Below are 12,294 nucleotides of genomic sequence, written 5' to 3'. Positions count from 1 at the left end.
GCTGCTGGAAGCGAGGGCAGAGATTTTCCCTCCCTGTTGGTGGTCTGTTCCCTCGGGCCAGGATGAGATGTGTTCTTGCTCATCCACCCCTCTGCTATTCCAGGCTGCCAGTGCCAGGGAGAAGGCAGCAAAGCACAAGGGAAAATTAAGAAACTCACCCCATTTCTGCAGGGGTTGAGAGGAGAAGAGCCAAGCCCTGTGCTGGCAAGGCCACTTTGGCTATGTTCCTGCTTTCTCCCTCCTCCCAAACAGAGGGCTCTATGGGGAGGGAGAAGAGTGCCTGCAAAGAGATGCTCGGAGAGGGGGGAAAACCCTCGGAGAGGGGGAAAAGCATTTGGACTTTGCTTTCATTTTTGTTCCTCCTTGAGGGAGCGGTGGGCAGAGCTGAATGGCTCAGTGAGCACCGAATGAATGCAAGCATTCACACAGGCTCCGGGGCCTTCCAGCATCCCGTCAAACCCAGGGTTCTTCTGGAGCGGGCACCAAAGGCTCTTTGCAGAGGGCCCTGGGAAGGCTCCTCCTGCCTTCAATACCTCTGCCGGCACAGGGAAAGGGGCAGCTTTGTCCCTGGCCGTGGTGGGCAGGATGAGTCACTGGCGGAGAAGAAAGGAGCCTTTTGCCTCCTGCAACAAAGGTTTGCTGGGAGCCGCCACGTGTCTGCTTGGGGCGGCCGGTCCCCAAGGAATCCCGTGGTTCCTCATCACCTGTTGTGCCATGGTACAGTGTACCTGATGTCTCTGGGATCAGGCACGGTGTACGTGATGTCTCTGGGATCAGACATCAGTTTGCAATCCCAGGATGGAGGTGTGTCCCTGCACAGGACTCCTAAAATTGAGCCGGTTTGACAGATCGGAGGAATGGAGGGAACTCGAGTGTGACTGGTGTCAAAGTGTCTTTTCTTAGAGCCCGCTTCCCAAAAGAGGGGTGTGCCTTTGAAAGTCCATGGCAGAGGAGAGGAAGTATTTGGGGGAAGTTGATTTTCCACAGAACAACATGGAAGAGAAACAGAAATGAGCCATCATCCTGTTTTAGTTTAATTTACACCTTCAGTGTGAACCATATGTACCGAAGGTCTCTCCCTTCAAATGGATCCCTGCATCCCCAGGGCAGCACAAGAGTTTTGTGAATGTTTCCCCATCCCTTTATCCCAAGACCGGGCAGACCGGGAGCAGGGAGCAGGAATGGGAATGCATTGACAACAGCAACCCACAGCTGACTGCGTGGAGAGGGTGACAGGGACCAGGCAGCACGTGGGGGCACGAGCCTCCCTCCACCTGCTCAGGGGCACAGCTCAGGGGGAGATCTCCACCAAGGGTTGCTTTCTATGGAGCGGGTTTGCCCTGGGCTGCCTCTCCTCAAGTAGCCAGGTTGCTCCCACTGTCTTCCAGGCTGTTTGTTCAGGTGGAGCACAGCTTGCACAATGTTTTCCAAAAGAAATGAAGCAGCAGGGGTTTTTTGGACTGCCCGGTGGTAGCTGCGCGTGGGTGTAGTTTGGATGCCTCCACCTTCCCTGGCAGGAAGCAATAACCTGGAAAGCATTTGGGAACTTGACACTGCAGAATCTCCTGTCACCTCACAGAGCCACTGCCTGGAAACGAGTTGCTCAAAGGGTCTCTGCCGGATTGTTCAGGACACCAAGGGCTGCTTGAGAAGGGAGCAAAAATCTTGGGAAAGAGTAGCAGGGCAAGATCACATTTTGGTGGACTCCATGATGTCCCAGTCCTGGCTGGTGGAAAAGCTTCTGGAACAGGCGAGCGGGCTGTGAGACACCAGCTGGCCCCTCCTGAAGCTGCTGATGGAGCACCTCAGGGAGCCCAGACGTTTCCAGAGCCTCAGCTGGGGCTCGCTGGCGTCCACAGGCTGGTGGGGCAGGCACTCGTGGGGGCTGGAGAGGGACCGGCCCAGCGCCGCTGGCTTGCAGAGGGTGACAAAGACGAGGAAGGTGGCCAGGACCAGGAAGATGCAGACGAGCCCGACGATGGTGGGCAGCCAGTCTGTCACCTCAGGGGATGCGGCACTGGGTGGGACCAGCTCCGTGGTGGGAACCAGAAGCTCAGGGAGAGGCGGGGTGGGAGAGGTCCCATTGCCAGAGTCCTCTGTGCTCATCGTCCCTGCAGTGCAAGGTGATACAGAGAAGTGGCACAGGTGATTACCACGTGGAAGCTGGACAGCCAGCCACCCTCTGGTTCAACTGGTGGATTCTTGTCATGCCTTGCCCTCCAAGACTCTCCCAGCCATGTTTTCAATGGCACAGGGGGACAGGAGGTGTCCATCTGCTTTTCCAGGAGGCAAAGCACAGAGGTGGGGTTTACACTTGCAGAGTGTCACCCTGAACCAAAGTGCAAAACCACCTGGCAAAGAAACCTACCATGGCCGCTGGGAGGACACTTTTAGAGAGCACGCACGCAGTGCATGAAAATTTTCTGGAAGAGATAAATATCCGTGCCCTACAGAAAGTTCATAATCCTCCCCCCAAGCTGCCGAGGTTTGGTTCTCCTCTGTTCCCCAGAAATGCAGGTTTGTTGAATTGGCTGTCATTTGGGGTTTTTGTGATTTTTCTCCTGAAGAAATTGGACAGTAGGTTGAGCCTGTGCCCTGATAAGCCCCCATCAAGCTGTGTTATTGTACTAGCACGGTTTTCATTACTATGCAGGGGTGAAGAGTAATGCCCTCACCCTACTTGTGCCAAAACCCCTCATGTCAGGCATTTTGCTGACCTGCTTTCAGGCTCAAACACGTCACAGATGATGCAAAACAGCTTCCCAAAGTGTTAGCAGTGATAGCTCTTACTTAACACCTGGTGGAGACTGTCCTCTCCTTTCCCCAACTGATCAGAACCTCCTCCTAAGAGCATTGTGCACTCACTTTTTTGCTCACGTGCACCCCCCCAGCCCCAGACAAGCTGTGCCAGAGGCTGGCATCTCTCCAGAAGGAGATGAGGAGATGAAGGCTGGGGAAATACTGTTTGTGCCAACCCTCTGCAATGCCCTTGGTGCTCCAGCCTGTGTGCTGGAGGTAAAGCTTTATTATGCTGACTTTCCTGTGGAGGTGTGGGAGCGCTGTCTAACTGTGGCCAGGCAGTCTCCTGGTAAACTTGGATTTAGATTGAGCCAATTTAAAACTGAGATTTTAGGAGGGGAAAGGCAGAGCTGCAGGGGCTGCCAGGGTCTCTGGGTCTGCTCTTGCAGCCCACCATCCCAAAGTCACACGGGCGTGTGTAAGGCAGCGGCCAAACGTTCACCATAAAACATTCCAAAAAGTGAAGACATCAGAGACGTGGTTTTAACCATTAAAGGTGTGTCAGCCTGCTCAGAGCTTGGGGGTCTTTGGGGAGATGGTGCTGCTTCCATGGCTCAGAGCCAGGTCTGCGCCTGGAAAATGGGGAATGCAAAAACAAATGGGTCGGTGCTTGAGAGGGTGAATCCCTGTGTGTATTGCAGGCAGTGCCAGGGACTGAGGCTCTTGTCACCCCCTCTACAGTGATGTTTTCACCTCTCTTCACCCCAAAAGTATTTTTTTATCCTTAACTGACTCTGTCCCTTTCCCTGGGGTTTGGGAACAAAGCAGCAACCCCAAGGACCCCCTGTTCCGTGGACAGGCTCCTCTGTGCTGCCCAGGCACAAAAGCCAGCAGGTAGGGCTGCAGTGTGTCCCCCACCAAAGGCAGCCTGAATCGAGGTTTCCACGGCTACCTTCATGCTGGCATTTGCTGCCTGCACGTGTTCAGCGTGGTGACCTTACGTTGTTCCTTAGGAGGCAGCCAGGAGGCGTCGACAATTCCTGCAGGCTGTTTTTGCTCCCTCCCTCATGGCTGCATAGTTTGTCTTTTAAATTCACTTGACAGTGTTCCATAGAAACCCACCAGGAGGGATCACACCAATGTTTTCCCAGGCTTTTTCAGCCATGCCCCATTCTCCTCTTGCTTCCCATCCAGCCTCTCCTCACACCCAGCTCAGCTGGCAGAGCTTTCATAGCATCGCCACTTCCCAGCATCACTGTCCCACCCAGGCTCTATATTCTTCACCCTGATGAGTTAAAAGAGATTTTTCCTGTCCTGGAAATCCTCCCCCAGAGGTCATCCCTGCCTGATCAGCTCCAAATATCACACATCCTCATGAGCACTTGGGCTCCAGCACTGATCATGAGGCAGATGAGGATAAGAGGGGAAAAAGGAGAAACTGCAAAAGGTAAAATGCCCTGAGAAAGGGAAGAAAAAAAGAATGTTTCTCGTGCATGGGCAGCAGAGAGGGCTATTCTGCCCAGCACCAGGCACTGCTCCCTGGCCGGCCCAGCTGCCTAGTTTGGCAGTTTTTCCATCTGCTCTTCCTCCCTTTCCCTCAAATTCTTGCAAAGAAAAGGCTGTTTTCAGGAACTGCTTGTGACGCAGCTCCCATGAAAAGCAGCTCTCATTCCCCTCCCTGGCTCGCTTAGCAGCCCTTTTCCTGGAGCTCCCCAACTTTTCCCAGTGTGCTAAATCTTTCCACCGGCTTGCCGGAGGAGGTGATGCTGGGCAGTACCAAACACGGCCGCCTGACCCAGATGGTTGGGTTCCCAGAGCGGAGGGCTGGGAGTGATGCTGCTCCCCATCACCCTCGCTGTTAAACGGCACAGCTGCATCCACGGCACTTTCCCCCTCTCCCATCAGCGGGAGGGGACAGAGCAACGCGGCTGGGAAGGGAGGAGGGTTGCCTGACCTCATGCCCATCCCAAACTTTGCACCCCCACCCATTTTCAGCCCTTTCTCCAGGCTGAGGACAGCCGGGGGTCTGTCTCACCCCCGGGGGTGATCTAAGGGGGCCGGCAGTGGCTTTGCCGCGGGGGTTTGGGCTCCGTACCTCTCAGCAGCCGGCCGAGCCGGGGCTCTGCCTCCCGCACTGCCGCCTGGCCGCCTCTCCCACCGCGCTCTGCCGGCTGCCAGCCCCCTCCTCCCTTTGGGGAGGGTGGGACAGAGGTGGCAGCCGCGCTGGGGACAGCCTGAGCGAGCGAAGCCGAGGGGCCCTGAGCCCCTTGCCGGGCTTTTGCCAGCGCTGTAGCGCCCCGGCGCTGTGTCCCGCTGGAGCGCTGTGTCCCTTGCTGGGGCCGAGCCCCCCGGGATGCGTCACTGCGGGATTTGTCCCTGTAGGATGACTGAATGTTACGGTCGTGGGCTGAGCCTCCTGTGGCGGGAGGGGTGGCACCTGCCCTCCACATGCCCACCCCCACCCCCTTTTTCCCAGAAAATCTACTTTTTTCCCCATCCTTTTATTGCCCCCTCTCCTCCCCCCCCCCCCCCCATCCTTTTCTGACGCCTTTACAGTAGCTGGTGGGGGGTTGAAAGGGGGCTGTGACAGGCTGGCTGTGCCTGCAGAGGGATAAAATAGGCTGGAGCTCAGCTCGGCTGCACAGGGTGCTTTCCACCTGCAGCAGAGAGCTTTTCTCCCGCTGCTTGCCCTGCCATTGTTTTCCCGAGTTTGGGGCAGTCTGTCAAGGTACCATACATCTTTCCTTTGGGACCTCAGCAGGTCAAACCAGCAGCAGTCCAGCTTTCCTCAGGCTGCAGGCTGGCAGGAGCATGCCTTGTTTTAATGCAAACTGCTGATTTTTAATAAAAAACCAGATGCCTGGGCTGACCCGTATCACCTAGTTTATGTAGCAGAGCTCCAGGCTTGGGGTGAGCTGGGAAGAGGATGACCCAAGAGGTGTTTGCAGAGTGCAGTTGGCTCATCCTGCAATGCACTCTCTCGTGCAAGGAATGACACAAAAAGCTGCAAAGATTTGCCTGCCACCTCTTTGTTTTTCCTCCGCTGGCTACATGATAGCTTCTCCCAGTGCCATGCCAAGGCAGCTGGTGTGCCTGGGCATCGCTTGCCTGCTGCTGCTGGATGAGGGGGGCCCATCCATCCCTCAGGAGAGGAGACAGCCCAGCTCTGCCTCAGGGAGCCCAGCAGGTGAAAGAGCTGGTTTGGGAGGGGGAACGCCCCACTGTGAATGGAAGTCTTTGGTGTTACATGGAATAAGCCACAAACAAGATATAAACTGGTCTGGGACAGAAGAAAACTTCGTGTGTGGGATGAGAAATCCAGATAGAGGTCAGCGTTTTCCAGGTGTTCTGCTGACGCAGGGGGACTTGCTGGAAGGGAGCACGAGCGGTTCAAAGTACCTCAAAACCACGTTTCAGAGGAGCATCTCTGACTCCTGCGAGTGCTGTGTGGGGCTGGGGGTGAAAGCCCTCACTGTTCCCACTGCATGTGCGTCCTTGGCATCAACCTTTCCCCCTTCCAGCATAAATCTGAGTGCAAACCTTCCCGGGAAAAAGAAACTTCTGGGTAGTATTGCAGGAAGGAGATGAGGCAGAAGACGCCTTGCAGAGGGAAGCAGGGAGAGGATCAAGGCTCAGGGCATTCCCTCCATCCTTGCCCTGCTGATTTGTGAGCGGCCACGCTGCGGTCGAGCTTTGGGTGCTTTGTGGGGAGTGGGTTTTGCCGAGAGAAGATGCCAGGGGCTCAGTGCCAGCTGGACTGGAAGCCCCGGCCCTGCTGGTCACCACCAGGTCCCACTTCCCAGCTGCCGACTGCTGGCCGGGGCTTTAGGGAAAGCACTGCAGTCTTGTTCAGTGACACCAGAGGGGACCCGTGCCTTGGTTTTCCCAGGGCGGAGGGCAGACTCGGTCCGTGCTGGAACTGTGCAGTGCATCAGAGCCTAGGGGTGCTCCCCGCCTTGCTCAGGGGCTCACAAGGACCCTCTAGGCTGGTTGCATTCACATTTCCTTTGGCAGTTTTTCCATGTGCTGCTGCTTGGGTGACTCACCAGGATACCATGGGCTGCGTGCCCACCAGACACGGGAGCAGCTCCCCCTGCCCAGCTCCATCCCTGGCGGCATCGCCACTGGGACAAGCATTGGAATGCAGGGTAGGATTGATGGAGGCACTTCCTCCAGCACACAGAGCCATGGGATGTGTGGTGTGGTCCTGAGGCTCAGCTCCCACCTCAATCCAGCAGCTGAGCTGTCAGCCGAGGGCTCCTGAGCCCACTATCCCTGTTGTCCAGTGGTGAGGGGAGGGTAACTTTGCTTTGTGTTTGGTAAGCTCCCCAGCTCAGGTGGAGGAGAAGGATGTCCAGCTTTGGCAGGGTAGGAGGACTAGTCCTAGTCTGGAATTCTCTGCCCTTCACCTCTGCTCCTCTGCTTTTCTCATGAAGGTGAAGGCCACTGATGCGGATGAAGGCATTAATGGGAGAGTGTGGTACAGGATTGTCAAGGGTAAGTCCAGGTGCCTCTTTGTGCATCAGGGAGTTTTTCCCAGGCTCTACCCAGCCTCAGAAGGTTGAGCTCACCATCCTCTTTGCACTTTGGAGCCCACAGAACCATTTCTCCCAGCCCTAAGCAAAATTCAGCTTTGGGGCTCATTGCTGGGAAATGATTTGTCATGGATGGACAGCTAGATAGAATCCTAAAAATCACAGAATTGTTTGGGTTGGAAGGACTTTAAAGTTCACCTCATTCCAACCCCTTGCCATGGGCAGGGACACCTTCCACTACCCCATGTTGCTCCGAGCCCCTCCAACCTGGCCTTGGACACTTCCAGGGATCCAGCAGCAGCCACAGCTCCTCTGGGCACCCTGTGCCAGGGCTTCACCACTCTCACAGGGAAGAATTTCTTTCCAGTATCTCTTTTATCCCTGCCTTCTTTCAGTTTGAAGCCATTTCTCCTTGTCCTGTCCCTCCATCCCTTGTCCCAGGTCCCTCTCCAGTTCTCCTGGAGCCCCTTTAGGCACTGGAAGGGGCTCTGAGGTCTCCCCAGAGCCTCCTCTCTTCTCCAGGCCCTCCCAGCCTGGATCCAGAGCAGAGTTGCTCCAGCCCTCAGAGCATCTTTGTGGCCTCCTCTGGACTCGCCCCAACACGTCTCCATTGTTCTTACTTGATGGGATTCTGTAGCTCCTCCTGGCCTGACCCAGGGCCAAACACTGATGTAGCTGAGTCTGATGTAGCCAGAGGTGATGGGGCTGAAGTTTTGCTCAGCAGTCTCCCTCCCCAGGGAGGGCTCAGTGCGTGTGTCACCAGGATGGATGTCGAGGCAGCGGGCAACATCCCTCTCATTTTTCTCTCCCCCCACCAGGAAATGAGCACAACCACTTCCGCATCAATCCCAGCACGGGGCTGGTGATGCGGGGTGTGCGGCACCTGGACAGGGAGCAGAACTCCTCCCATGTGCTGGAGGTGGAGGCCTACAACACGGAGCAGGGGCCCATGAGGAGCTCCGTGCGGGTGAGGACCTCGCGGCCGCCGCGGGCTGCACGTTCGCGCAAAAGGTTTGGGATGCTTGGTCCTCCCCAGCGCTTGCAGTTGTAGAGGAAATTAGAAAGATCTGGCATGAAGATGCTGGTGGAAAGTGTCTGGGGGCTGCTCATGGGTAGAGAAGAGCTTGTTGGTGGGGGGGTGGTTTGTTTAATTTTGGTTTTTTACCTGTGAGGTTTTGGTGCCATTAGGCTGCTGAGTGGTGCAGCAGTCACTCAGAGGGCATCCTCCTCCCTCGCTGAGATGTGGGAAGAAAAGCTGACCCTCAGCCTGTGGAAAACGGTGTGTCCTGGCCAGGCACTGTTTAAATAATCCAGAACCCAGTGGTGACTGTGCCAGTCCTCAGCTGTGGCACACCAACTTCCCACGGTTCCCACAAACCCAGCACCACAGTTGCATCTGTTCTTAGACCCAGTGGTGGGGTGGGCTCTGGCTGAGTGTGGAGTGCCCCCAGCACCAGCAGCAAGCAGAAAACCAGGAGAAGGAAATGTGTTCCCTGGGGAAACAGCACTGAACTTGGAGCAAAAATTCCCACCAAGTCGCTAGCGTTTCTGTGTTGTGAAGTCTCCAAGGGTTTTTTGATCAGGGGATCCCACAGGATGGAGGAATTAATGTACCCAGTGTACCTCCCCCTCCGGCAGGGAAAGGCTGACTCACTCCAACCCACAGGGCTTGTTTAAATCTGTGATGTTAAACCACTTGTGTTCGCTCTCTGTCACGTGGTGTTTGAAGAAGAGATTATCACAGGATCAAGGAATGGGTTGAGTTGGAAGGGACCTTAAACCTCCCCTAGTTCCAACTCCCCTGCCATTGTCAGGGACACCTCCACTAGCCCAGGTTGCTCCAAACCCTGTCCAGTCTGACTTTGAACGTGCTGAATTGTTTCTCCCACGAGCACCACGAGGCATTTTTTTCCCAAGATCTCTGTTTCTCACGTGGTTTCTTCGCGGCTTCCCAGGTGATTGTGTATGTGGAAGACGTCAATGACGAAGTGCCGGTGTTCACCCAGCGCCAGTACAACCGCCTGGGGCTGCGGGAGACGGCGGGAATTGGGACGTCGGTGGCAGTGGTCCGGGCCACTGACCGAGACACAGGTGGGAAGGGCGGGGTGAGGGACACCCAGTGTGGGGGGAAAGCGCTGAGATCAGTCACTGCGCAGATCCGGGCTTGGCTGGGCTAAAATCCCGTGGGATGGGCTCTGCTGGGGGTGGGCAGTGGTGCCTGCCTCTTTGGGGTGCTTGGTTCAGCCACCGCCACGGTTCCTGCTGCCTCCCCAGGGAACGGGGGTCTGGTGAACTACAAAATCGTGTCGGGAGCGGAAGGGAAGTTTGAGATCGATGAGAGCACGGGCCTCATCACAACCATAGAGTACCTGGACTACGAGACCAAAACCAGCTACCTGATGAATGTCTCTGCCACGGACCAAGCGCCCCCCCACAACCAGGGCTTCTGCAGCGTGTACGTCAGCCTGCTGAATGAGCTGGACGAGGCTGTGCAGTTCTCCAACAGCAGCTACGAGGCCGTGATCATGGAGAACATCCCCCTGGGCTCCGAGGTGCTCCGCGTCCAGGCTCGCTCCATCGACAACCTCAACCAGATCACCTACAAGTTCGACCCCAACACCAACCCCCAAGCGCTCTCCCTCTTCAAAATCAACGGGATCACCGTAAGCAGCCACAGCATGGTCCCTCCTGGCTTGTTTGGGCACTGTGAGCTTTGGTTTTGGTGGCCAGTGCAGCTGTTGCTCATGCTTGGCAGGGTGTGATCACGGTCAGAGGCCAGGTGGACCGAGAGAAAGGGGACTTCTACACCTTGACGGTGGTGGCTGATGATGGAGGACCAAAGATTGACTCCACAGTGGTGAGTAGCTTCTCCCATCTTCCCCCCCACCCACAGTCTACCTCAGATCCCCTCCCTTTCCCACCTCTGGCATGGGACAGCCTGTCCTAGCTGAGCTTTCTGCTCCAACTTCCAGGGTCTGGAAACCCTGATCTGGGGGAAAACCTGCTAAAACAGTTTTGAAGGAGGTAAATTTAAGGGCCTCAGGGAAATACTCCACAGTGGTTTGTAGTTTCAGAGGGTTATATTTAGAAGTTTCACAGGCAGCCAGGCAGGAGGTGATTTGCATTTCTCTGCTGAGTGCAGGGCCAGCCCAGGGGTGCCAATGGCTCTGCTCCCCACACAGCACTGTGCTCTTGTCTGAACCTCTCCCAGGGTGAGGGGCAGATAAGCCAACCTTAGCTAGGAAAAAACAAAGGGATGCCCCAAAAGTGGAGCCACCAGATCACTGCAGAGGGATACCCATGACCCCTGGCACTGCTGTGGTAGGATGCAGGGTTAACCCACGCTTCCTCATCCCTCACTAACTCGTCATTGTTTGTGTTCTCTGTTTCTCCCTCTGCTTTCCTCCAACAGAAGGTAAGCGTGTCCATTGTGCTGGGGACCAGAATCCCTCCCAAGGTCCACACTGAGCTGCAGGGAGGAACTGGGGTGAAGGTCTTCAGCGCTGTTCCACCAGCTCCAGCCTCCACGCCTCCCCCAGGACGTGGGGCAGCCCCGGGAGCCACTCTGCTGCTGGCGAGCAGAATCCCGTCTCCCTGATCCGGGGCTTGGGACAGCAGCTGCCGGATCTGTTGCAGTGGCTGAATGAGCTCTCCCTGCTCCTGGCTCTCTGTTTTGAATTCAGCAGCAACAATAACTGAATCACCCCAGGGCGCACAGCTCGCTCCCCAGCTTCCTCCCGGGATGTTGTCGCATTCAGCCTGACCGCACCTGGGAGCTTGGGGCACCCATAAATAAATCCCCGGGAACAGAAAGGCTCTTCCTCTCTCATTTCTGTGTTGCCCTGCAACACTTTGATTACAAACTCGATGAGAGCATTTCCTCTGCCTAATTGTGGCCAAGGTAGCCAGGTCCCCTTCGAGCATCTCGTGCTCATGTGCCTTTTTTTCAGGAGGGAGCTCAGGTCTCTTCCACACCTCGTTTGCCTTGGTTGAGTTAAACACACTCAGCTCTGCCTTCTTTGTGCCCATTGAGCTTTAAAGCAAATCCTGCCCAGCCCTGCTGCTGTGAGCATGGATGAAATCACTGCTAGGAAAAAGTTCAGCAGGAAAGGGTCACTCTGCAGCAGCCCGAGCTGCTCCGTGCTCAGCTGCTTGGAGGATAAAAACCAGAGGATGTTCCACAAAAAAAATACAGTGCTTGAGAGATGCAGCAACCTTGTGCTGTTTTTCAGTCTCCAAGCATCCTTCCTCCTCCTCCTCCTCCTCCTCCTCCTTCTCCTTTGCATGCAGGGATGTAACTTCGGCTCCTGTGCTCAAACAGCTGCATCATTCCCTGGGTGGGTGGATGACACGCTGTTGGCACCTCAGAGGGGTGTGGTGCGTTGGGGGTGTGCTGGGGTGCCAGGGTGGCTGTCGATGCCGGGTGGGCAGGGGTCTGGCTCCTGTCCATGCCCTGAGCCCCGTACCCTCCTCACAGGTGACCATCACAGTCCTGGACGAGAACGACAACAGCCCTCAGTTCGACATCACCTCTGACTCGTCTGTCAGCGTGGCCGAGGACAGTGCCGTGGGCAAGAGGGTGGCCCTGGTCCTGGCCCGAGATCCAGATGCCGGCAGGAACGGCCAGGTAGGGAGGGAGACGTTTGGACGATGCTCTCAGGCACGTGGTGTGATTCCTGGGGTTTTCCTGTGCAGGGCCGGGAGTTGTGGGTCCCTTCCAACTTCCTTGAGGTTGTGTGTAGTGTTTCACTGACACAGAAACCCCCCTGCCAGCATCCTCCCAACCCCTTCCCTCTGCATCCCTGTGAGAGCGAACTCTGGTCATTAATGCCAGTGGTTTCAGGGGAATTGTGGGGTAAGTACCAACACTCCTCAGTCAAGGCGCGTAACAGGAGGGGGAAAACATCGTCCTTGGGCTGTCTGGGGCAAAGAGCTCTGTGGGACAAGTGTCAAAAGGAGCCCTGCAATCTGAAAACCAGCTGTGGCCTCTCCTGCCGTGGGGGCCGGCAGCAAAGTCCTT

At 56.1% G+C, this 12,294-nt stretch overlaps 2 protein-coding genes across 2 annotated transcripts in view; one reads left to right on the top strand and one right to left on the bottom strand.

Annotated features, from left to right (window-relative positions):
• Positions 1-12,294, top strand: part of CDH23 (cadherin related 23) — a 184,818-nt gene that overhangs the window by 137,549 nt on the left and 34,975 nt on the right. Inside the window, exons 28-34 of the mRNA XM_066191902.1 lie at positions 7,176-7,236; positions 8,093-8,241; positions 9,230-9,365; positions 9,549-9,937; positions 10,030-10,131; positions 10,687-10,689; positions 11,752-11,901. Coding sequence (XP_066047999.1) covers positions 7,176-7,236; positions 8,093-8,241; positions 9,230-9,365; positions 9,549-9,937; positions 10,030-10,131; positions 10,687-10,689; positions 11,752-11,901 — 990 coding nt within the window. The remainder of the gene's footprint in view (positions 1-7,175; positions 7,237-8,092; positions 8,242-9,229; positions 9,366-9,548; positions 9,938-10,029; positions 10,132-10,686; positions 10,690-11,751; positions 11,902-12,294) is intronic.
• CUNH10orf105 (chromosome unknown C10orf105 homolog) lies at positions 950-4,908 on the bottom strand. The gene is made up of 2 exons (XM_066190657.1): positions 4,835-4,908; positions 950-2,111 (listed from the first exon to the last, which is right to left on the bottom strand). Exon 2 carries the CDS (start codon positions 2,104-2,106, stop codon positions 1,690-1,692), a length of 417 nt encoding a protein of 138 aa, XP_066046754.1. The 5' UTR covers positions 2,107-2,111; positions 4,835-4,908; the 3' UTR covers positions 950-1,689.

Source organism: Chamaea fasciata, unplaced genomic scaffold (genome assembly GCF_029207755.1).
Source record: "Chamaea fasciata isolate MVZ Bird 193981 ecotype frontalis unplaced genomic scaffold, bChaFas1.0.hap1 SCAF_9, whole genome shotgun sequence".
Taxonomy (NCBI): Eukaryota; Metazoa; Chordata; class Aves; order Passeriformes; family Sylviidae; genus Chamaea; species Chamaea fasciata.
Note: the sequence above shows the minus strand (reverse complement) of the source record. Positions and strands in the feature narration are given on the sequence as shown.

Bases quoted from the DNA above. Each gene is read 5' to 3' on its own strand.
- CUNH10orf105 (XM_066190657.1), bottom strand. From the start codon at position 2,106: ATGAGCACAGAGGACTCTGGCAATGGGACCTCTCCCACCCCGCCTCTC.